General features: G+C 26.3%; 1 protein-coding gene across 8 annotated transcripts in view; it reads right to left on the bottom strand.

Moving 5' to 3' along the window:
• The window catches only part of LOC107443419 (carnitine O-palmitoyltransferase 1, muscle isoform), an 83,953-nt gene that overhangs the window by 9,832 nt on the left and 47,100 nt on the right, over positions 1–27,021 (bottom strand). For 3 of the 8 annotated variants that reach the window (XM_071180722.2, XM_071180721.2, XM_087149789.1), the window contains exons 2-18: positions 24,901–25,068; positions 23,205–23,341; positions 22,173–22,350; positions 19,878–19,982; positions 18,566–18,703; positions 16,504–16,581; positions 14,024–14,128; positions 13,860–13,944; positions 12,314–12,428; positions 10,647–10,727; positions 8,326–8,401; positions 8,200–8,247; positions 5,711–5,818; positions 5,246–5,271; positions 3,690–3,755; positions 3,327–3,411; positions 3,049–3,213 (exon numbers count right to left, since the gene is read on the bottom strand). In XM_071180722.2, coding sequence (XP_071036823.1) covers positions 3,049–3,213; positions 3,327–3,411; positions 3,690–3,755; positions 5,246–5,271; positions 5,711–5,818; positions 8,200–8,247; positions 8,326–8,401; positions 10,647–10,727; positions 12,314–12,428; positions 13,860–13,944; positions 14,024–14,128; positions 16,504–16,581; positions 18,566–18,703; positions 19,878–19,982; positions 22,173–22,350; positions 23,205–23,341; positions 24,901–25,041 — 1,737 coding nt within the window. In that variant the 5' untranslated portion in view covers positions 25,042–25,068. Of the gene's footprint in view, positions 1–3,048; positions 3,214–3,326; positions 3,412–3,689; positions 3,756–5,245; positions 5,272–5,710; positions 5,819–8,199; positions 8,248–8,325; positions 8,402–10,646; positions 10,728–12,313; positions 12,429–13,859; positions 13,945–14,023; positions 14,129–16,503; positions 16,582–18,565; positions 18,704–19,877; positions 19,983–22,172; positions 22,351–23,204; positions 23,342–24,900; positions 25,069–25,660; positions 25,839–26,231; positions 26,256–26,585; positions 26,711–26,740; positions 26,897–27,021 lie in introns of those variants that run through there. The other 5 variants (XM_043050231.3, XM_043050232.3, XM_043050233.3 and 2 more) reach the window with 5 other exon arrangements.

Here is a 27,021-nt window from a genome sequence, read left to right on the forward strand (position 1 = left end):
AAGAGCAAACTATAAGTTAATAAAATGCTAAAACTATTTAAAAAAAAAGGGAAACTCTATAATCAAAAAGTTATTTTAAATTATTATTAAAAATAGTCGAATAGTCAGTAATAATTCATGTCAACAAATCTTACTTTTCATACAATCCTGATACTGATTGTAAGAAAAGAAAAATGTTAAATAAAATTGAATCAGTTTTCTAGTGATCAAAGATTTGCTCTCTCAAGAATAAAGAACCTCAAAAATTGAAAACAAAAGAGAAAACTTTAAGCATATAAGTCGAAAGTTAAACTGTTTAGAGCATTTAAACAGGTCTGATATAGTAATACATTACAATAAAAAAAAAGTTTTATACTGAGTCCAGAATATTATCCAAAAACATATTATTTTCAATAACAATATTTTTATGATATATACTATAAAGTAAACATTCCTGCAATAGCTCGCAGTGGGCCAGCAGGGTAATGCAGGTTAAGGCTCCACAGTTTCGAGACCAACGGCATGTGATTGTGGCAACGTGTTCAGCATTGAGCACAGGCCGTCTATACTTCACAGATAAGCTGGTACCCATAGATCTGAAGTTGAGTAGGCTTCAGGCTGCCGCTGAGGATTGAACCCCAGTTCTGTACAATGACAGTTCAGTGCCTTAACCAGGGTTGGCAAGGTTCAGGACAGAATGGATTAATCCAAGGTTTAAACCGTCCTGTCCAAAACCTCTTTACTCAAATTATGTCACAATTTTATCTGAACAATATTTAAAAGGAAAAATAAACATAGATCTAATAACATATTGATAATTAAATCTACTAGAGAATATTTGTTTTTAAAAGTATAATGTTTTATTAATATTGTTTGACTCTTCAATTTAAACATTAAACAAAGGAAGATTAATCAGTAATCAAATTCAATTGGTCCTCTCATTCAATAGTACATAACTGAAGTTTGACCTTGCCATACAGGTTAAGCTATTAGGGACTAAGTACTTGGTTAGTCATAAACAAGTTTATTTATCTATAGTACTATTCAAGAAGACTTTTATTTCATTCAGGTTCAATTTTTTTAGCATAGCGGTGATACATCACCAGTGTCAGTAACTGAAACTGATGTTATGCCCTTCAAAACTGCTAATACATTTTCCAGTTATTTTGTATTCCCAATTTAAACAAATATATTTATATTTAAAAACATTTTTTTTTAAATAGATGTCTTTTTTATCATCAGAAATTATAATATTTTTTTAAAAAAATACTGTGAGAAATAAAAGTTTAATTTTTAAACAAATATAGTATTTTTTAAAAAATATTATTACTAATTTTTAATATTGCATTTTTTATCCTTGCACAAAAACATTATTTATCAGTATTAAAAGCATATTTATATTTAAAGGATTAGGTATTCACTTTTGCTGTTCAATGAATTGTGGAGCTTCAAAAATTATAAACCTTTTCCTGTTATATTATATTATATTCCTTTAATAAGTTAAAGTAAATTGTATAAAAATATCAATTATTTATTGATACATGTAATTATTATGTGTACAATGGTTACACCTATAGAATTTTAACTTTGGTAAAAGTTCAAGGTTTTGGATACTTTAAGACAGTTTTATAAAGTTTAGGACAGTTTTATCCAGTTTAAGACAGTAAAACCCACGTGTACTGTCCAAAACCAGTTTAGGACGTCCAAAACCTCAACCCTTGCCAAAAGAAGGACAGCTTGGAAAAAACTACTGGAGAAGGCCAAGGCCCATCCTGGGCTGTCGAGCCAGTGAGGAAGGAAGGAAAACCTCAACCCTGGCCTTAACCACTAAGCCACCGTGACTCGATATATACTACAATATATTTTTGTTAAAGTGTTTATTAATAAGATTTAGAACAAACATTACTTGAAATGCTTTAATGTTTACATGGATTAAAAAATGAAAAATCTAACACAAAATATTCTGCTTTAAAAAAATTAATAAAATAACTTACATTTTGAAATCATTTGATTTAGCATTTGTTCTATAGCTTATTTGGGAATAAAAAAAAATTGTAATCATTTTTAAAAGATTGCTACACAAGCAAAGTTTTTAACAACAGATGAAAAAAGTGTTAAGGTCATTATTAATTAGGCCATCATTAATTGCGTAATGAGTATGAAAATTTTTTTAAAAATAGCCCAAATTAAAATTTTAGTACGCAAGGGACCTAAAATTGTATATCTAATGTAAACTAAAATATTTAAGTTAAATATTTTTCAAAATAAGGGCAAATTTGAGCATAAAAACAAATTTTTTATGCTCTACAATAAATTGTAATGCATAAATATCAAAGTAATTTTTTTTATTCTAGATCAATAATATGGTTACTTGTGTTCAGAATTAAAATCTTTAAAATATTTCAAATATATAATAAGATACAACAAAATATATTGTTCACTGTTCATTTTTCAAAGAAAAAATAAAATAATTCTTTGCTTAAGTACAATAAAAATAATAAATTCCCTTTTAGACCATAGCTTTCAGTTCAAAATATAGTTAACATAAAAAAAATCTACATAGAAAGTTCAAAAGAATTCCATAATACACTATTTTTGTAATGAGTGTTAACGTGATGAGATTTTCTCAAAATCAACACTTTTTGTCAAAATGCATTTAAAATATCTAATTGTTATGCTGTTTCGCCGGTCAGCATGCAAAGAAACAACTACAAATTTGATTCTTAAGATAGGAGAATAAAAATTTAAAGAGATTTAGAAAGCTAATAAACAGAATTTTTCAGAAAGCTAATTAACGGAATTTATTTTTAATGTTCTTTTATGAAACTTTGCATGCAATACTATCATAAAACAAGAGTTAGGTTCCTAGCTCACAAAATAAAAAGATTAAAAAAAATTAGTTTATTTCTAAGTTTTTAAAGGTCTACTGTTCCTCCAGCTAGATAATTTAGGTGCAGGTTACTGGTAGATTTTCAGATTAAAGTGTCCAACATTTATAATGAATTCGCATAATTATCTACTAATTTCACTTAGTAAGTATAAATGCAGATTACATTAAAATATACTCACTCTATAATATGCTAGCTGCAAAACCATCTGTATATAAGCATCAGGACTAACTTTGCATTTTTTAATAAAATCTTTCCCATAATCAGAATGGTACAAGACTTGAAGATCTACTTCGGCAATGATGGCATTAGCTATCTGCATGGACGACCTAACTAAATCAACACACTGGAGAGAAAAAAATTATCATTTATAAATTCACTTCATTTTTACATCACCATTAATACAGAAATTAGAAGTATCACAAATAAATAAAAATATAATAAATAAATAATAAAAACCTCAGGATGTAGATCCCATTTCAGTCGAATGGGTGAAGGTGGTAGTTCCTCCACTGTGCCAACAGTATTCCCATCCTCTGTATATCTGAAATAAAAAGCAAAAACAATTTTCATAAAAACTTCTAAAATATAACTAGAAATAGATAACTTTAAAAAATACAATTCATTAACCAATTTCCATCTTTTTTTAGATATGAATTTTAGTTAATCAGGTGATGCAGAAATTATGCAATCTATTCCAAAGTTTTTACATCACACAGAAGAAAAAATAATAATGATCACAAATGTTTATATTTTTTTAAAATCACTTATTAATTTACATTAATGCATTATTAAATTATACTACATACACAAAAAACTCACTTTAAAGTTGTGAATTCCATCCCAATACAAAATTCCCAGAAATGTGACATGATGGGAGAATCGCACCTTTAATTAAAAGAAATAGTTAATAAACTTTAATTACGCATATCTTCACAATAAAATTACTTATCAACAGAAAAAGACATATTACTAGATGAAACAGAAAATTATTATTTAAAATACCTTAAAATGTTAATCCCCCACAAAAAATGAGAAGTAAATGTGGAGTTAACGCTCCAAAAACTAGTTAACACTCCAAAATCTAAAGCAAAATGGCAAACTACAACTATATACAAACAATTTAAACAAATATATAAAACCTGATAATCGTGCAATAAAGTTAAGTGGTTAGCAAATGAAACAAATTCTACTACCACAACTGTTATTTTACTACCATTTAAAATTTTATGAGAAGATAAGACTTCCGGGTTGGCATGTAATAACAGGGCTACATCTCTGTTATCATTGGTGTATTCATATTAAGAAATGCAGTCAAAACCATAATAAGTTATCAAAAGGTTTATTAACAGGTATGCTGGTAGTTATAACAGTTCACATCCGCCCTCTTCAAAGGAGGGGGTGTGGACAAGAATCCGGATGGTTCCAGCAGATGGTTATTGGCACATGTTATTCAGCAACAGACATGCGAAAACCTTCGCTCCGGCATTAAATAGTACAGAGATTGGTGTAATTAGTTACAGTCGTACATGCCATTGTAACTCTACGCACTATGGGAAATCATTTAATGCTTCCTAATATGGAAGTGAAAGAGGGACAAGATTCTAAAAATAACTCCTCCTTTCAAATATAAATCTAATTATTATTCAATGGTATGTTTTCAGCCTTGAATTCCCAAAATAGAATAGTTCTACGCTTACTCTTTAACAAAGACATTTTATGAAACCGAAAGAGTTTTAATTCTTTTATTAATACAAAAGTATTTATTATTTTTGTATTACATATATATATAGATAGATTATTAAAGTTCACACGTTTTGTTCTAATAGTTTACAATTTTTTTTTGTAAAGTTTTATAACTGTATAAACAGAATTAATTAATATTATAAATAGAATTGTCCAAATTAAATAAAAAGCATACATTTTAATACAATGAAATGGGAAAGGGTTAAGAGAGGATTCTGTTTCACTTCTTGCGACTTAACTAACTTTTAACCCACTGGCGGTTTAGCAAATGGGCAAAATTAGGAGAACGTTTCTCCCCAAAACACTATTCCCCTGGAAAACAGGTTTTGCTATGCGGAGAAGACAGCAGGTTAAAGTCCATATTGATTTGCCTTTTTACACAAAGAAATAACAACAAACACTTACTAGAAAGTTTAAAATTCCTTTTTTATATTTATTTATAGAGTGTCTGGTTTACTGCAACTTTAAAACTATATATAAAAAAAAAGAAAACTTAATAAGAATAATAATCATACAGATACATAACTTTTTAAAAAAAGTTTTTGGGCACATTCATGTGACCTGTTTACTAAGAAAAGGCAAACCCCAGGGGAAGAAGAAATATTCAGAATAATGAAGACAAGACTACTTACCAGGAATGTTCACAATTGCATCCCAACTGGAAAAAAAGGATTAAAATAAATACTTAACAGGTAAAATCAATAGTCCAAAATTTCATTTTTAACGCATCATAAGTTATTACTATTATTTGCAAACAATAAAGCTAAAATTATTAAATATTTTGAATATTAAACTTCCTCCTTCTATGACTCTTCACACGCTAATGGTAAAAGCATGCGAACTATTGCCATAGGAAGAGAGTTTCGATCTCCAATACTCATACACATTTTTCCACCGGAAAATTATCTAACAATAATTTTACAGAAAATTATTCTTATAATTATATTAATATTAATTCTGAGAAAAATAGTTTGAATTATAATTTTATTATTATTAGGATTCTTACCGAAAATTATAATCTCATAATAATTTTTAACACTCTTTACAAAATTTGACGAAAAAGAATTATCATCTGTAGTGAATAAATGAAAACTTACCCTCCCATTTTTGGAAACAACAATATTGAAAGACTTGTCTAACCACATGTTATAGCCTTTTCCATGGAGCAGAGCTTGTGAGAACTTATTGAGCTTTGAGGGATCATTCTGTGAGAGGAATAATTACCAAAGCAGTTAGTAAAAAAAAATTATTTTTCAAAATAATTCAACTTGTATGATAAAATTGAGTGAAACAATTTCAAGTAATTATTAAAGCATTCACCAAAAAAAAAATTTTAAACAAATTTTATTTGGTTTCATTAGTGAATCAAAAAACTACTACTACTAATTTGTTTAGTAATATATAACTATAACTTAAGTTACTTGATTTTAATGTTTGAACCATATAAAGTGATAATTATATTATAAAAAACTAAATGTACAATTTAACTTCAGGAAAAAAATTCTTGCCATCAATTAATAATTCCTCTCTTTCTATAAGAACAATTAAAAATAAATAAATTACACATAATTAAAAATGTGTCTTTTCAAACTAAGGATTTTATGAGGTTCCATACCTTTTTTCTTTTCTTTCTAAAATACAATTAAATTATTACAGGTTTATAATTAAGCACATTTTTTAAATCCTTGAGCTCTATTTTTTAAAAATCCTTTCACTTTGAGAAAATGTAGTCCTAATATTTAAAAAATTTTGAACTCTCTTCTCTTCATTTTTAAATTGTAACATTTTAATTTTGGTGCCCTTTCAGAATTTACTGAAATTACTTTAAATAATGCCAATATTATTTTGCAAATTCTGTATTTTTTTTAAAATGAAATTTGGGACTGCATAAGAAGGGTCTGCACGGAGAAAATGGATAGCAGCTATTCAAAAAATTCCATGCCCCTCAAAAGTGGTCATAAATAGAGGTGGTCGCTACACAGACGTGGTCTTTCCTGGAGGTTTCACTGTAATACCAAATCAATTAAAACTATTAATCTGTATTTTATAAATATTTTAGAGAAAAGCAATACAGTTTCATAAAAATGCTTACTTCCCAATTCCATCCCAAATTTTCTTTTTAGAATACAGTCTAGATGAATTAGAGCAAGATTTGGAGAATTTTAATCTCAGAATGCGTATTTTAGAAAATATGGTTGATAGTAGCTTGAATCAACAATCACATGATTGAACTGCACAAAAGTTTTAGCATGCAAATATATTCTATATCATAAATAAATCTTACTGTACAAAAAAAAAAAAATCTGAGGTTTAATGTAAAATGCAATACATGCAAACACAATGAATTAATTAAAAGGTCAAATGTTGCTTTATTTATACAGCCATAGCTTGTCAACATGAAAAACAAAATATAAAGGAGATTTTATGAACAATACATTTCTTGCTATCTACTGTTAAAAATTCAAAAAAAAAAAAAAAAAAAAAAAAAAAAATCACCTAAACTTTTGAATGCATTTTTTAAAATTTTTTTTTTATGTGTGTGGAACAGCAAGCACAGTGTTATCTTCATAATATCACAGTACTATAAAATTAGTTTATCTTTTTTTCCATAAATTTGTGAATTAATAACTGCTTTGATAACATGTAATTTAAGCTGAGTTAAATATATGTTGGCTCTTCGATACGAAATAAAATAAAATTATCAAAAATTAAAGTATACTGCATATTTTAACAAAAATTTCTGCAGTAAGTTTTGAAATATCCTCTTAGAAAGTCCAAACGCCACATGGCGTCCACATTGGAAAACTATTCTTTAGAATTATGCATAATTGTTATGAATTTGTAACAGTTATTCATGGCTAATAAATTATGCCTATCTTAACCCAGCTTTCTCAACACTAATTAAAAATATGGTGTAAATATCAACATGAAGAGCCTAAATCTTTTCTTTTTTAAATAAAAAGCATTTGTCAATTAACCTTTAAATATTTCAAAAGGTACTCCAATAAAATTGGAATAAATGCTGTATTGTTTGCACTCATGAAAATAAGCAAAAATTAGGAATTATTCATTGATTTCAATAGCTTTCATTTAAATAAAATAAAATTAAAAAAAAAACAAGTCTAAATTGGTAGTTATTTTCAAAGTTTATTAATATAAATTTTCTTAAAATTATTATAAATACTATTTTGTTTTAAAGCTTTCTATAAAGTAATAAAATACACTTTAAAAATTTGCTTTGAATGTAAAACATTCAAATTGTAGCTTTTTGTTTTCCTCAGCAAAAAGGCTTAAGAAAAAAAAAAAAAAAAAGCTTAATTCAAGGAAAAAAAACAACTTTGATTATATAAACTCAAGGAAAACAAATAAGAATCCTAGAGATTATGTTATGGCATCTGTATTTCCTCAAAAAAGATATATCTCCATGTGACTTGCAAATAGGAATTTAAAAACACAATGGCAGACTACATGTAGTAAAGTAAAATTAGAATATGAGACAATAAGAAAAATGAGCCTTATAACAAGAGGTTACATTAAAAAAGTTGAAAAGAAAATTAGATTGTTGTATTTAGATACAAATACTTACAGGATCAAAATCTAAGTCTTCATCATATAAAACCAAAAAAAATGCTGCCTGCAAAGATAATTCAAGATATTATTTTTTTATAATTAAAAGATATGGAAAAAATGAAAGCTATTTTAAACACCTTACATCTTCAATAATCTTTAAAGAAGATTTGTTGAGACCTTTAGAAAAATATGTCGTTCTGGCATTTGCCCACACAGTTCTGAAATTGAATGGAAAAATAAAGTTATGTAGCTCGTGATATAATTTAAGTTAATTAAGTTTCTTACAATGAAGTATTCCACACAATTTAATTATCATTTAATTTAATTATTAATATTTTATACAATCAACAGCGTTCTCCTCAAGCGTTTTTAGAAAGGCAGTCCGCCCTGTTTGCTCTTCGTTCTTATGATTGCGCCCTCGTTGCCTTTATTATAAAAATAAGTTGCCATTCCATAAAAATATTGTTTTTTTATTTTATTATAAAAAGATTGTTTTCTTAACCACATGTTTTAATGAAAAGTACTACACTTCTGATTTATTTAGTCATTGTTAATTATTTAACTTCAGTTTTTAATTTGATTCCTTAATTTTAGTAAGAGTATTCTAATGTTGTCTAGTTATATGGTAAAAATTTGCATAACATTCGACCAAATAGATGTTTATGTCTTTTATGTAGAGGGGGATATTAGAGATTTTACATTTTACCATTATTTTTTTTTGAATAAATACTTGTTATTTCAAAAAACACCTTTAAATGTTTATTTTCTCATAATTTTCGGCTTAAAATATTAAAAAAAAGGCACAAAAGTTGCTAATCAATTAATCTTTCTTTTAGTTTGCTTTTTTATGAAGAAAATGTATACATATTCTTGTAGCTAGCCTTTAATTATTTTTCAAAAGCTTAAAATGTTTTTGTTATTTTGATAATGAGTGAAAATTACTTTGTGAGACATACACATAAAATAGGATGAGAGGGTAATTAAAAAATTGAGGTTCAAATACAGTTATTACTAGAGCCTGGATTTTGATGACCTAAAAAATCTGAATTAATGCCCTTAAAAGTGCAAAAAATGCCCTTAAAATGCAAAAATTGCGCTAAAAATGCCTTATGACATGACTTAAATAGAAGTAAAAATATTGAAGTAAAAATATTGAACTAAAACAATGCTTTACTCTTTAAAATTATTATGAGTCGTTAAAAAAAATAAAGCAATGCAATACTTGTTCTACGTTCATTAAAGTTTGAAAAATATGTTTTATATCCTAAAATAACAAAAAAAGGAAAATATATTGACTCCAAAATATTTTCATTTTGTATAGAAACTTAAATGAATATAACAACTTCCATCTCATTAGATTACTAAATATCAGAATTACAGTGGATTATTAAATTTTTGTTTAATATTTTGAAATGTAAACGAGCGTCTCTTGTCTGAAAGCAAATTTTTATACCAGGAGAAGCTTCTTTCAACGTCTACTGATGTTATTGGTACGTACTTGAAAAGGACGGTCGCACTTACTGACAATTCTTCTTTAATTTGAAAAGATGTTGCTTCACCTTTTAATATCCTAGAGATTTTCTTCATTAGCCAGTGTAATAATAAAAAATTATTAAAAATTAACAAAAAATTTAAAAAATGCTTTAAAATGCCAAATACGCCCCAAAATTTAAAGAAAATGCCCTACAAATTTCAAAAAATTGACAAAAAATGCCCTATAAATCTCTAAAGGACAAAAAATGTCCAAAAATGCAAATGTCATCAAAATCCGGGCCTTAATTATTACATATTCTGATAAATTTTGAAGGTGGTGAGTGCCCTTTCAAAACTCAAAATGCCTTTTTTTTATCCCTAGGGAGAACTCTGCAATCAAATTTAAGTACTTTATAGAATTTTATAACAACAAACACATTTCTAATAAATATTTATGTTAAGATACTCTCAGTACCGTTGAATCTTATTGCAATCTTCCTATTCTATATAATTGGCTTGTTTTGCATTATTTTTTAATAAAAAATTTTTCTCTGGAAACAAGGGAAATTTCTTTAAATTTGAACTAACAAAAGATATAAGGAAGAATTTAAATTAAAAATAATGTGTTAACTTTTTTTTTTTGAAACCCTTAAAAAATGCTAAAGAAAAAATACAATAGCTTAAATAATTTTTTATTGTACATATTTTGAGCAAAAATATTTTACATAATTAAAATTTTGGACTTCTTATATTTTGCTGCATTCTTGAATTAAAAAAGAGAAAAATGAGGTATTAATTGAAATAAACATTTAAATCACCCATCAAAAATTATAAACTGAATTTTTTGATCGTAAACTAATAACAAATTACTAATTAATCAAAAATCAGTAACAGTAAAAGCAAGTAATTATTGTAATAAAAGAATTTTCCTTTTTTATAATTTTCATTGTAAAAAAGTTAATCTAATAATAAAAACTAAAAATAACTAACCTGTTGTTAGCTGTGAGTGCAGCAAGGTGGTTTTCTCCAGGATAAGGCACACTCTGATCTTCTAAAATTTGTTGCAATTGCCTAAAGGTTTAAAAAATTTGAAAATTAGCTTTTATGAAACAATTTTTAGCAACAAATCATTTTAAGAGTTAGGCAAGAAAACTGAATTGATATGGCTTTGATTGCGAGCCACATTAAGCTAACAAATTTGGGTAATGATTGCTTGTTAATTTCATATATCATAAAAGGTGAGCGTATAATTAAAAAAAAAAAAAAAAATGCCCCAACATATTAATTGCTTAACTACAATTATATAAAAGATGACACTAGGGATGTTTGCCAATTTACAACTCTGCTTAATCAAAAAAGTTCATAATAATTCATTTAATAACTATTTTATAATTGTTATAACAGGAAAGCTCAGGGATCACCATGTATAGTATGTGAGTGTTACATCGATGAATTAGTATTTTAAAAGATAGTATTTCATCTGAAACCAGGAGTTAATATTTCATATATTAGTACTTCTTAAGAAACCATGTGTTTATTTTATTTATAGTAACACTTCCGAAATATGTTTCCATTTGAAATCAGTGCTAGTTAAAAAAAAGTTAAGTTATAAGAAGCAAAATTAACAGACAAAATTGCTCGTTTGAAGTAAATTTTGACTATCATGGGTGGGTGTTGAGCAACAGCATCATTTTTTAAATGATATAGACTATAATCAATCTTTATTTTAGTGAATTGAACTTTTAAAACCTTGTTTTACTTAATCTAATAACATAAAATCACTGGTAGACATTACAAATAATAAAATACAAAAAATTTGAATTATCTTACATATAATTGGTGCAGGATTTTGTGGTGTTAAATAATATTGATTTATAGATTGTTGAATTTTTTTTTCCTACCTGGTAGAACAGGTATTTAGCTAGTATGAAACAAGTTAAAAGGGAAATGCATCTAGACTTATTTGAATGCCTGAAATAAAATTGAGAATTTTTAGCTTTAACTATTAAAGGAGAAATCTTCGGAAAACATTGAAGGTTTTGTAGCATTTCCTTTTTTTAAATATTTAACTGATGATTCTGAACTCAATTTGTAATAGGATGTAGAGTCGTATTAGATGTAGTACTTTCTCACACAACAAAAAAATTTTTTTTCCCAGCTATATATTGGAGATGGAAAATTTTTTGTAAATATTGACCAAATAGATTTGCAGTTACAGGATTAAAAAGTAAACTCTAACAACTACAGGACCGGTCTCCCTCCAGCACCTAAATTTGATCAGCAACATCTATGAAAGAAAGGTCCAGGGCTGGTTTTGTAAATAATAATTTCAGAGATATTTTTCTGAAAAATGCAAGCTCCTCAGCATATATCTCGTATAATTTAATATATATCTCCTTAAATATAAATTATTAAAATTAAAAATTATTCTTATTAATTTTACTTTGAGATTGCTGAGAACAGTTTTTAGGTTAACTTTATAGTGTACTTAAAGGCATAGAATAACTTTAATTGTAGTTTGGAGAATGCTAGTGTCAAAATTGATTATAAAAGGGAGCATTATTGCCACTTCACTTCAACCTTTGGTAACTCATATATAACAAATAAAACAAATGTAATAAATTAAATTATTCTAAAATAAGAGAAAAAATATATACCACTGAATTTCAGCAGGTTTCAAAAGGCGGTTTTTATTATATAACATTAACTTGTAAAAACGTCCTCTATTGTAGACAGCCAAGTGTTGAGAATCAGACAGATGAACAACCCTATCTAAAAAATAAAAAAAAAGAAAAGAAATGTATATATAAATAGTAAGCAGAAATTTTTTTTATTTTTTTTTTTAAAAACTGTCCAATTGAAAAAAAAAAACTTCATGAACATGACATATTTAAGTATATTGTATAAAATATGCAATTAAAATGTCATGAATGACTATTTAACAATTAAAAAAATTCAAGTCTAAAAACTGTATAGAGTCAAATACTGTTGGACCTTGATTGTCTAAAGTAATTGAGTCAGACTCACGTCTGATATTATATTCAGATTATAAAGGTGACGTTTTTTAATCCTCTTTCAACAATAAACTCTGAAAATCGAGCTCATTTAATAATGCTGTTAAGAATACTTTTCAATAGGCATAGCTTATTTTATTTTAATATGCATATATTACCTAAATTAAGCTTCATTGGCGTCAATCAGGGGTGATTGTGAGCCCAAGTCAAAATTCCGGAAAATTTCTTGAGTTAAAAAAACATAAAAACAGTTTAAATTGAAAAATCAGAAAAAAATTTAAACAAGGTCTGTTTCCTTTTCCTCAATATTTCTTAGTTTACTTAAAATATATTTAAAATTTTACTCATACTTATACTATTTATACATACCTATCATGATCTGGAGAAGTAATTAAAATTTACAAATATGTCTTTCTTTCTTGAGTTTATGATTATAACAACTAATGATGATAAAAAATTAATATTAATCATGAATGTAAGCTTATAAAGTATCTTTCTGGCTCGCCCTTACAAACAAATAAAATAAACTGTGATTTTAAGTTCCACCTTTGAAAATTTGATTTTCGGAAACTTCTGTGATCAATGATTTTTTAAAACTTCTGGACCTTCTATGTCCGGAAACTTCCGGATCACTGTTAGCAAAAATTCTGGAAATCCTGACTTTTTCTGGAGCACAATCAGCACTGGTCAATAATTTTAAACTATTTTAAACAACTTTTATGGAAACACCTTTTAAAAAAATTACAATAAACATCTGGTAACAGATAACTTTAAAAATATCTCATAGTCCGAAAATTCTACCAGGTTTGTGTTGTGTTGAATTTATCTGACATAGCAAATAAAAAATAATTAAATATTAAAATATACACAATAAACTGTTTTTGATCAAATAGAGCTATAAGCTAGCAAATATTATTAATATTATCTTTAAAATATTTAAAAAATTGAATTGTCTGTAGTTAAATCTAAAACAATGGCTACTGCCCAGCAGATCAGAAAATTTCATTTTGCTTTTTGCGTATCCCACTCGAACGGTTCGTCATAGAATGTTCTTTTGTCGATAGTGACCTTCCTGGTGATCCAAACTATTTGTATGCCGAATTTCACCTGTTTCGTTCGGATGCTTTAGGAGTTTATAAAGGACACACACAGAGTGACATTCATTTATATATATAGATAGATATTTTACCTTTCTCTGGGTCAGGTACTCGAGTAGTATTAAACATCCTTTCATATTGCCAGGCACACAAAGGAATAAAATTTTGTACAGTGACCTAAAAACAAAAGAAGTGAGACAAAAACAGGATACAAAAATGAAACATGGAAATTAGAGTAATTTAAAGAATTGCTTACAGGCTTTAGTGTTTGAGTGTTAAGGAGTTTCCTAAAAGTCATTGCAGCATGAATGAAATTGGCAGCTCTTGCAGATTGTGAGGTTGTCGGAAGGGGAACATAGTCCTTTAATTAAAATGAAATTCTAATCGTAAAAAAAATAATAACACAATAAAATACTATATTAATTAATATATATTACAAAAACACGACCAACAAAAAATTTGTGATCATACTGGCAAGATAAAGGTTCATTTTCTGTTTTAATATTTCACAAAAACATAAAAAACACTTTATTAAAAAACAACAACATGTAAATATTATGAGCTTATTAGCCCTATTAAAATTAATATATATATATATATATATATCGTTCTTCAATTTGCTTAGAATTAGGAGATTATTAGTTGCAATATAAATTTATAAAATTACAGACCGCTGAAGTTTGGACACAGTTGTATTTGCAAAGTGTATGAATATACAGTTGTAGCAATGAACATGGTTTACATTAAACATTTTTTTTTGTTTTTTTGAAAACCTTTATCAGTCAAAGTTAGAATTGATAGAATTCTTCAACATTTTACTATGTCTAAAGTTAATAATACATTTGCTATATTTGTAAACATGCGCATTAAAAGATATTCTTAACTAACACATCTGTGATCCGGATTAAAAATTGTAAATTAATTGATAGGCAACTTCTGAAATTGTGCACAACAGTTATTTAATTTGTAAGTTTTATACATGTAACTCATAATTTACTTTCTTACAATAAATTCTACTAGAATAAGTTTTTCCGAATTTTAAAACCTCATAACTTAGTGAATTTTCATAGCAATAAAGTTTGTAATAAGGCAAAACAAAATATATTTTGCGTTACCTGAAAGTGTTTTGTGTACATAAATGAGTGTGGAGTTGTTTAAAATGATAAATTCTATTTATAAAGCTATGCTTACAAATTTTATTTTGATGGTGTATTTCAAATACAAAATTAAACAGAAATTTTTTAAAATTCATGTAAATAAACAAAACAAAAAAAATTCTATTTGAAAATTGTTAAATTAGTTTTTAATATTAAATAAATTTTCTATCAATGTATGTTTGATGAATTTAAAGGAAAAAAATAACAAAAGAAAAAATAATTGGTATGTCTTTTTTTATAATCAATGTATGCCGGATTATTATGTTTTTGCTTTTTCATGTCAATTACCTCTGCCATTTGAAATAAATAAATAATCAATGTATATACTGAGAAAGGTTTATATTTCATTGTAAGTTTAGAAATAAGAAAATAATTTCTTCTCAAATTTAAAACAAAATGTAATGTAAATATGAAATAATAACTTTATAAAGCCTCATTTTAAACTTCATAAGCAGAAATTTTTAAAGACACACCATTATGAGAGTTGGTAAAAGTTTACAGATTGCAATTATGAGAAAAACTTCGATTTTTTTCCCCAGGCAATGATTTTAAAATACATATTTAATAATTAAATTGAGACTAAAAATGTGGCAATACATATTAAATTGAGATTAAGGTTTAAACAAAGAAATCAGTCTTGCTTGATAAAAATTATTAACTCTATGTTGTTTACATGCAATGCTTCTACAAAAATATTGTCTATGTATAAAATCATAAAAAAAGAATATTTTCAGAAACATCAAATTAAAACTAACACTTTAGCACTAGAAGACTAAGAGTTTAACATGACAAAATTTATAATATAAATAAATTCATACCTTTGTCTTCAATTGATAAATCATAACTATATGATTTATAAATTGAATTAATTGATAATGTACTCAACTTCACAACAAGTTAAATTAAGTAATAAAGGGAATTTATATGTTTCAGATTATACTTCATTGCAAGTTAAGAAAAGACCATTGTATGACTTAAGTAATCATCCGCAACTGCATATAGTTCAGTTTCATTTAGTTTTCGAACTATACAAATAGGTTTTTAAAACAATATCAAAGCTTTTGAAACTTGAAAACATTAAGCAGAAACTTAATTTGTGCTATCTTTTATGGCATATATCATAGAAAAAAAAAAGAAAAGGTTATAGCATTTTTTTTTTTTTTAACATTTGTTCTTGAAAAAGAAACAATTGTATGGCATTGCAAGAACACTAGATTTGATCAGACCACTAAAAATGGAGCATATTATGCTGACTTGCCTGTAACAAATCAAATGCAAGATAAAGAATTTTGACTTTTGTTTTGCAGAAGAAAATCATATGCAATAATTATTATTCTTTCATAAGTTTATTTAAATGCATTTTACGTCCATTTTAATTTAGCTCATAGGGATTATTATATCCATTGTCGACTGTATTTTATGCATATTTAAAATAGAAGCTTAATATTTTTTTAAAATCTGAGCACATAACAAAATTTATTTAGTCTCAAAATAAAGCACTCAAATATAAAGCACTAGAAGTAATTTGATTTAACAAATATAATTTTGATATTTATTGTAGACCAAATTAAATACTTACCAAACCATAACAGTTACTGTACACCAGCAATGGCGATCTACCGCTTAAGTAAACATAATCTTCCCACCAGTCAGTTACCTATTCAATAAGCAATTAATTTAATTACTGAGTAATTATCATACACCCCAGTCAAACACAAAAAAAAAAAAAAAAATTTTTTTTTTCATGAATTATTAACCAGATATAATTATGCTTAATTGAATGAAATGTTTACAACATGCTTTTCAGCAAGCATTAATAAAAATATCAATAATGTGATTAATCAAGACATTTTAAGTTTGGCATTGTTATTTCTATGTACATAATGACTTAAGTTATAAATACATAAATTCAATTTATTTTGCTTTACAAGTGATAGCGATTAATAATTCTGCAGTAAAAATTCAACCTAGGCTAAAATTAGACTTCAATTAATAATTTTCAGAGTTATTTAGATGAAAAAAATGTCTTTACTGCGCCTAAAAGAACTCTCTTAATAATAAAAAAAAGTCATCAAAAAAACAGCAAAAAAAAAAATTCTAATTTAGATTGTAAGACATTCTTTTTCCTCCCAAAAAATCTATACAATTATTTACATTGCTCATTATTGTAAATTTAATTTTTATTTATGTGTTTATTTTATTTTTAAGTTTGAGAGACTGAAAAAACAGCATATATTTTTTGTTGTTTCTCAGCTATAGTTTTGTTTAATCATTCTTTGACGGTTGGTTCGAACTTTTTATTTCAAAATATTCTGTTTCATTTACTGTAAATTAATCTAAAAAAGTTCAGTCTTCTTCTCTGCTCCTTTTATTTGTCACTTTCCCTCACTGTTGCTCTAAATTTCCTATGTCAGAACATTTAGCAGACTGTTTTTTACATGGTTGGAGGTCCAAAATATAAAAATTAAGGTCAAAATTGCCTCCAAACTTTAAGAAAATTAAAGGATTCTTTTGTGAAAAAATAAAATTGGAAAGCTAAATGGAATAACATGTCCAGCAATTTTGTTTTCAAACTTGATTGAGGTATGTATCCAACTGGTTTCAAGAACTTTTTTTCTTTTTAAGGTTCAATTAATATTTGTAATTTCAATTAATATAAAGGTTAATTTAAATTTGGTAAGCAGAAATCCTCAAATTATAAATTTAAAGTAAAGTTTAAAAACTTACAAAATATCTTTCAAAATAAGGGGTAATTTGAGTTTAACTACAAATGTTTCATGTCACACTCACAGCTCCTTAACAAATTTTAATCCTGAAATTTCAAAATAAATTTCTCTCCAGATGAATAATGTAATTACCCGTGTTCTAAACTAAAAATCTTAAATTAAAAAAAAAAAAAAAAAGAAGAAAATGGAATGAAATAAAACTAAATACATACATTGTTCAACATTGAATTTTTAAAGAAAAATTCTAATATATTCATTTAAAGCTTCATAAAAAAATAGACCTTAATTTTTAGTTCAAAATATTGCTAAAATTATACAAGAAAATTCTGAAATGTAAGAAAATTTTGAGCAAAAAAAATTCAAAAATTATTTAAAAAATAATTTCTTAAAATGAATTTTATTGGTCTTAAAAATATAATTCATTAAAATAAATAATTGCTTAAATACTCAAAGTGAAACAAGAAGCATATTTTCTTCATTTTTGTGAGTTTACTTCTTGTATCGATTTCATCTGGCAGCATACGGAGAAACAACAGTTAATTCATTTCTAAAAATCGGAGATAAAAATTTTAAAAGGTTTTGGAAAGCTAATAAACTTACGTTTAAATATGAATAATAATAAGAAAAAAAATTGAAATTTTTATCAAAATTACAGATTGTCATCCAGTTACATACCTTAACTAACTGCAATAGTGGAATCAGAAAATTAGCTTTAATATGTAATAACATTAAAGAGCTGCTTACATAATATCTTTTCCAACTAAAAATCACAAAACTAAAATTTTACAGAATAAAGTTCTGTGGCTACTTATAGCAGATCATGCTTAAACATAGAAAATTATGCTATCAAATTATTTGATTCTCAGAATCATAATCTAATTTTAAAATCTCTCTAAATTCTAAGAATATACTTACATAATTAGATGCCCACCAAGATTTCAACCACAAATAGCGCTGAAGTTTTTTACCAACACCTGTTTTAAACTCCATGGCCATTTCCTCCATTTTGTGGTATTTATCATCGTCTAATAATGGCCGTACAGTAGTTAGGTACTATAGAAAAATAATTACAAGAACTAAATTATAAAAAACAAAATTAAGTGAAATAAAAATTTGTTAATAAAATATAGAATTTGTTAATTAATCAAAAGTATGTTTCTTTTTTTGGCACTAATATAGAAGATAAAAATAAGGAATGGGTTAAATAATTAATAACAGAAAACACTGATTTTACGTTTAATCATCTAAGATTAAGAAGATACTTTTATAGAACAAATTATTATTAACTAAAAAAACAAACAAAAAATAAATAGAACAATTTTGGAAATAGAACAATTATTATAAAAATGTGCAATTTTAATTATTTATTGATATCTCCTAATTTTAGAAATATTTAAAAATATAGGGGATAATAAGATCAAGAATAAAACTTTTACCAGAGTTAAAAGTTAACTGAAATTTTACTGAGCTATTTGGACGAAACATTTTAATGATCACAAGCACAAGATATATAAAAAATGAAAGTGTGTATCATTTAAAAAATGCTACAAAGGACAATTTCTGCCCATTTCTAAGCCATATACAATTTAGATGAAATGTACAACCGGTATTTTGAAATTTAAAACAAACAAAACCCATCATGTTAAATTATTACATAGCAAAATTTTTAAACACATATATCTTAAATTTTTTTTTTTTAAAAATGGTGTTTTTCAAGTTTATTGCCATTACTGTCCCATTGACAGAAACAAGTTTTAAAATAAGAAACAAGAGTTTTAATTATAAATTATAATGTGTTTGCTTCCAAAATGAGGTTTTACTTAAGGTAATTTTAAAATATATGATACAAAGTTGTTTATGCAATGGAAAAATAAAAATTCTTAATATTCTATATAATTATACTCTATTCGAAATTCTAATAAATTCTATATATAATATATTTACCACAGAACTAATTACTATGATTACTTAATCGTGACAGAAAATAATTGTAGTTAGATAAATATTTTCCGGCTGTCTTAAACAGATAAAATACTGTAATTGCTTTATTTGTTAATTTGTTCCATTACAGTTTTTTTTAGTAATGCAAAGTCTACAATAAAAAACTGAGTTTAATAAACGAATAAATGATAACATAAGCAAACACACAATTAATCTAGATAGCAAAAAGTAGTGCATTTTTCTTTTTTAATTTCAAGTGCATTTAGTATGTATAGGAAAGTCATACTCGTTTCATTGTGCCCTCAAGAGATGGGAGTGGTAATCGAGGAAGAGAACTCTGAAATGAATATAACATGGGACTTCTTTTCATGGTCAGTGTTCTCACCAAACCCTGCAAGGATTACATTTTGAACAGTTAATATTCATCAAACAAATTTAACAATAAATAAGCATAATAATAATACATTTATAGTAACAATAGTTCAATTGAAGTAGTGCCGAAGGAATATAAATCACCTTAGAATTTATTCACCTTAAGCAGGGGGCAGATTTGGTCTTAAATGGTAAATGTGTGTTATCCACTTACTTGCCAATAAATAATAATAATAAAAAAACTACATAAATTGCATAAAAATATTTCATCTAGTTCCTAAATGCAGTGGTAACAATTTAAATGTCTAAAGATATAAATCTTTTGCCATTTCAAATTTTTTTTTTTACAAAAACATGTTTAGAATATACATAGTACAAAGATTTATTTAAATTAATGCAAGAAAAAATAGCAACTTCAGTTTAATTTTCTAAGAACAAACTGTTTATTTTATTGCGCAAAGAAATCAAGCATGTGCAAAACAGCAAATATTTTTTACTTTCAAAAATATTAAACATTAACTTTGTACATAAATGTAAAAGTTACAATTGTATACTTGTTTGCTTAATTTCTTGTTTTAGTTTAATATTTTTCCTATTAAATTAAAAATGAATAATGACAAATTCAAAAGAAGATTAACATAAAAATTGAATTCACAGAGGCACTAAAAAGCTTGAATAATTTTTTTTTACCTCTCCTAATAGAGGTTGTGCACCTCCATTAACGGTACATTCTGAATTGAAATTATTCTTAGAGGTGAATATTTTAAAAAAATATAGCTAAAAATTGATAAAAACTATTTGAAAATTTATCAAAACTAATTAAATTGATTGTCCATTAATTTAAAAAAGAAAAAAATTAATAGTGTTGGTTTATAAAACAAAAACATCATTAGTATGCACTTCAAATATATGGCAGTTCAGTAGTAAAAGCCTTTGTAGCGACCTGCCGCACCAAGGAAAAATCTAAAATTCAGCTGCAGAGTTTAGTGAGGGAAAGTAAGTTGTTTATACAGATAAATTTTTTACAGTTTACTTAATTTTGACAACATTTTCGTTAATTTATTAATGTTAGGTTAATTTTTGCCTGCAAGGTCAAAATAAATTTGTGGCATCTGTTTCCATGCTATACTATACTCGGTTGCAAGTTAAGAAAGAAACAATCACTATGGAGAGACAAATATCGACATCGCCAACTCTTGAAACAGCATTGCACAGCCTTCTTTTTGCTTGTTTTAAATCATGTAAAATGAGGAAAACAAAACTTATTGAATAATCAACTAACAAGTAATAAGATTTATTAAAAATTATAACAAATATACGCCTTTCTGCTTGCATTTAAAGAAACTGAAAAAAGAATAATAAATGTTTCTTGCAGAAGATTTTCATCTACAATGAAAGAAAGTAAATAAATTTTTTTTTTTTTTTTTTATCTCGCATTGGAATTTTTTCAGGGTATGTCAGCATAAGATGCATCATTTTTAGAGGTCCAATCAAAACAAATGGTCTTGCAATGCCATATAGTTGCTTCTTTTTCCAAGAATGAATGTTCTTATTTATCAAAATATGTCCTTAAGTCTAGGATTTCAGTATGACTATGAAAATAGAATTTTTTTTTTTCAAAAATTCTACATACATCGTTAAAGATAGCACGAATCAAATTTCTGTCTGACATTTTTAGCTTTTAAAAGTAATCATATTGTTTTTGAAAATATATATGTATAATTTTATAACAAAATAAAACAGAACTATATGCAGTTGTGGATGATTACTTAACTCATATACTGCAATGGTTTTTTCTTAGTTTGCATTGGAATATAGTTTTGCTACTGGGCAAGGGAGTATTCAATCTAAACATTTTCTTTATACTCTTATGGATAAGTCACAATAAACAATGCACTACATTTAGAAAGTTTTATTTCAGAAGACGAACATTCGATAGCACCATTTTTAAAATTATTGAAGGAGCTTGACATCAATTGTAAAAAGTAATTAAATAAATTTGTAGATATATCATTTAAACTATGACAAAATACTCAGCCAAAAATATATCCAAATCATGACAAATTTTTTAATTTTACTCAGAACAAAAAATATACTGGACAACTAAAATTTTAAGCATGTTTTTAGTCTAATATAATAGATATTTTTCAATTTTTATAACCTACAAAGGAAAAATTCAATGAGTGGTAAGATAAAAAAGTACACTTACAGCCCAAATGTAGGTTTTCAAAGACGTTTTTCTCCCATGTCGACCTTCAAACATCCATCCTTTATACATAAGAAGAAGTTTGAGGGTGTATCGCAGCATTAGAATAATTGTAATCCATAAACAAAAACTGTAAGCCACACAGGCAGCCAGTTTTATAGTAAAGGGAGCAAAAGAATCTCTGAAAAAATAGAAAAATACAATAAAATACTTAACTAGAAGTAAGTAGTTTATTTTGTTTGGTTTATTTAGAACAAATAAAGAGTCATTTGAATAATTACTCTTTAATTAATTTATGTATAAAATGAATTTTATGTGAAAGATGAATGATATAAAAACCAAAGCAGACTTAAAATCCATATGTGGGACATAAACTAAAATATGATTCATACCCCCTCCCCCAGTACAAAACTGACCGATTTCTATCTCAATGTAGCCCAGGCTCTGACAATTTGCATATACCGTATATTTTCAAATATAATCGGATTATTTTTAGAAAATTTTCGAAAGCTAAAGATGAGTCAGCTAATTTTCGGATCCGACAATTTCGAAAAATCCCAGGAGGACATTGTGAATAGAAATACTTCTCCTTCTGTTGAGCATTTGCGATAGTCAATAAATATCATTAAACATACATATAAAATAATAGTTGAAAACAGAATTCTGAAATATAAAAATTGAAAAAGTAACATGTAAATAGGACAATTTGAAAGAATTTTTTTTTTAATCTTCCAATTACGAATTCGGAAGGTCTATGTTTTTACCCACTATGCATCTATTACTTCTAGTGGGGGAAAATTTTTTATTTCCCCGTATAGCAGACCTCATTCTTTTCACCTCGACTTGTATACAAGTTTTGAATGTCGGGACAATTTCCAAATAAAAAGCGCGCCCTTCGTCTTATGCACGGATGGGCTTATATTCAGAAATTTACAGTATTAGTTTGGGAACATATTAGAAACAGACTTACAATTAATTATAAAACCAACAGCAATACTTTATATTTGAAAGAAGAAGAAAAAATCTTATATTTACCCAGGAATATACTTTTCCAGGTAAGTGATTCCACCAAATGATGCATCAACATTGGCCAAGAATAGAGAGACCATAAGAGTAGTCAGGATAAAAAGACTAGATATTGATGCCGGATAGATGCCACAATGAATATTATTCTGAAATACATTAATATCAGAGTTTATTAAACATATAACAATATCAGGAAATTAATAATCTCAAGAAGCTGAAACGGTAAGATGAACTAGTTAATGGACTAAACTTCATTTCCTTCAAAAGTATTATAATTAAAAGTACACCTTAACTACTTCGGCAATAAATGAAATTTTTATTTTGACAAATACATATTGTACCATATTATTTTTTTTTAAAAAATTTATACAATATACATATTTTCTTATAATTCTGTTTATTAAGCACTTGACAACAAAAAAATTAGAGTTCCAGTTTAACTAATAACTTAAAGTTGTTATAATTTAAAAAGAAAAGAGTTCTTGCAACAGTCTATTAGGGTCAGAGTTTAAGGCTTCACAATTTTATGACCAAAGTCACGATTGCGGCAATGTGGTCAGTATTGCACAAGTTACATTTATTTCTCACTTAAGTTGTCACTCATTGATCTTAAGCTGGGTGGACTCAAACAACCACTGTGGATTGTTGAGTTCTTTAGCTTCTATATTTTCAGTGCTGTCTCTCAACCATAGCTATTTACCTCTTCACATTTTTCAAATGTAATATGTTAAAATTAACATTAAAATTTAATGCAGTTGGCACACTACAACTTAAACAATTATAATTTTAAATATCACTAACATAAATAAAAAATATTATTCTCTCAAAATTCATAAAATCAAATATGGGAAACACTTCAATGTTAATTGTAATGATCCTTATTTCCATTCTATTAAGTTTTGGTTGCCAACATTTAGCCCATTTTCAAACAGTTTTTTAAAGGTAAGAATTACTTAAAATGTTTCCAGAGATCACAGTATCAATTTGTATACCAAACTTCATAATCATAATACATAATTACAAAATAAATATCATAATTACATAGATAATGGAATATAAAAAAATAGTTTCCACTGAGACTTAGTTTGCTAATTCATCAGAAAATTGTGGGGGATCTATCGTAAATATTCTTAATAATTTGGTGATTTAATTCCACACTTAATGACCATTTAAAATTCTTCTGTCACTGGAAATAATAAATAAATAATTTATTAAACCAAAAAAAAAAAAAAAAAATTATATATTTAGGACTGTTAAAGCACAACCACTGTAATAATAAAGATGATGCACATAAATATAATACATCAATATCAAAATCGACAAATTGAATTAGTAACGGGAACAAAGCGACAACGGGCTTGAAATATCATGGACCAAAAATAACATATTTTAAAACAATTTCCATTTATGAAATTTATATGAAAATGCTTTTTTGCACTTTATAAAAATATTAAAATACATTTTCTGCCAAATGTTTTTTTATTTATTATTTGAATTTTAACTAAATATATTTCATATACAACTTTATGGAGATTGGTTACAAACTAATTACCTTTGGATAAGGGCTTCCTAGACATTAATAAAAATTCTTCAATATTACTCAGAAAATGAAAAATATTAAGGTATAAGTATTACATAAGATAATGCTATTATAGATATTTCAAAAAATTTTGAGGTGATTTATCCTTCATTTAAAGTAACTTACCATAAAGCGGGCAAATCTTTTCTTCCATGATCTAACTCCACTGTTCCAAACAAGGCTTAAAACTTCTTTATCATAATTAATGTTAACTCCTTCATGAGTAATGGCGAAACTAAAAGCAACAGCAACATGAGCTTCAGCCATAACTGCAGGGCTTGCTGCCTTCAGTTCCTGAATAGAAGAAAAGAAAGATTTTATTTACACAAAAAATTAAAGGGTTGAAACTAGTTACATGAGCCAATAAATTTCTTAAAGAATGTTTTTAATTAAAGTTTCGCATTTGCAGAAAGGTTTTTATTTTATCTACGTCTGCTTATATCTTTGAAAGCAAACTACAAAAATACAATTTAAAAACATGCAAAATTTACATGAATTATAAAATAAAAATTAAATGACAGAAATCCTATGACAGAAGTTAAAATTTTTCTTTTATATTCTAAAAATAAATACATAGACCAATTTAAAGCTCATCTAACACAGAAAGTTAATTCAGAGGATTTGATTTTTACACATTTAAATCAGGATTAATTTTAAATGCAAATATATTTTGGATGTCATCTTTAGCAAGTGCAGGAATGAAATTTTGTTACTAAGATGACTAGGAATTTTTACTTAAAATGTGAAGGGTAGTCTCAGTCATAGAATGATCTTGAATATTTCATTCTAGTTTTCTTTAAAGGCATAATCGTGTTACTTTAAGCCATTATTTTAATATTTAAAAACCTCTGCTACTATAATTTTTTATTTTTAGCACATATAATACCTTTTTCTAAATGTTAATAACTTTCAGCCAAAATTAGTTGTTTGCCTGTACTCATACTATAATGTATAGAAAATAAGCTCATAAATATTTTTCAAAAGTAAAATTAGTATAGCAAGTTAAATTAATTTTTCTAGACAAAGATACATTCTTTGTTTTAATTTTAATGTTCAAATGTTTTGATAGAAATCAAGATGACTACCTCAAAAAATGACACTTGATGCCAATTTTAATTTGCTTAATTTTTATTAAAATTTTTAATAATAAAATTTTAGTAAAAATACCCTTTTAAATAAGAGCAGGTCATTTAATTCAGAATTAACTTGCTGATAAAACCCAAAAAACATGATTTCTTCATTTTGATAGCCATTTGTGTCTGCAATTTTTAAGAAAATATTCACTTATTTGTAAACAAAAGATCATAAAAACACAAACTTAATTTAGTAAACCAAGTTTTACTCTATAAATTACTATTCAACCAAGAGCAATTGATAAACACTTAAAAAAAATAATAAGTATCATTAATGAATTCCTGAAAAGTTTTAGTAAGAAAAATGTAAGATTAAATTCTAACTTGATAGTATGTTGGGAAATATACAGTTGTCAGTAGTTTATGACAAATGTTTGCTTGTGGAATTAAGAGACTGCGGAATTAAAAGATTAAAAATACAATTAGGATTAAAATTGAGATTTTGTTGACAAAATATGTACGATAATCATTTTTCTTATCAACTTAACATCGCAAAAGAATGTTCTAATAAATGAACATACATTAGCACAAGCACGTATAAGTAATCAGATGAAGTTACCACATCGATTACTCAAAAACAATATAAACAAACATATATATACATAAAAAAAACAATTGCACTTTTCTGAATTCTACTAAGCTATAAAAATTTCATGTAACGTTTGATACTAAGCTTACAATTCAGAATTACAAGACTAAAGTTAACAAAAATAATAGTTAAGCTAAATCAACTCAGAGGCACATTTTTACTTTACTTAAAATAATATGAATAAAATTTCCACATCGTAGATAGAAATATGCTTATTAAATATCAAATAAGTGATTATTTTTACCAACAGTATGCAAACTAGTTGTGGTACCTGCCGGCACCCGACTCTAATCGATTCTTCCGCCCAAAAATGTGGGTTGTGGGAAGAGATTCGGCGGCAAAAAGCAGTGACTGCAGAGATCGAAACGCTGCTTTTCCTACTCTCAACTCGTATGTAATGACGTCAGATTTGTTTGTGTCAGTTTGGACTATCATTTGTTCAATTTGGGGCGTGGTTGAGAAGATGGAAACACAAAAATGAAAGTGTTGAAAGCCGATGGAATTATTTTGACTTTCGAATTATTA

Source organism: Parasteatoda tepidariorum, chromosome 8 (genome assembly GCF_982258835.1).
Source record: "Parasteatoda tepidariorum strain Cologne lab strain chromosome 8, Ptep-v5.0, whole genome shotgun sequence".
Classification (NCBI taxonomy): Eukaryota; Metazoa; Arthropoda; class Arachnida; order Araneae; family Theridiidae; genus Parasteatoda; species Parasteatoda tepidariorum.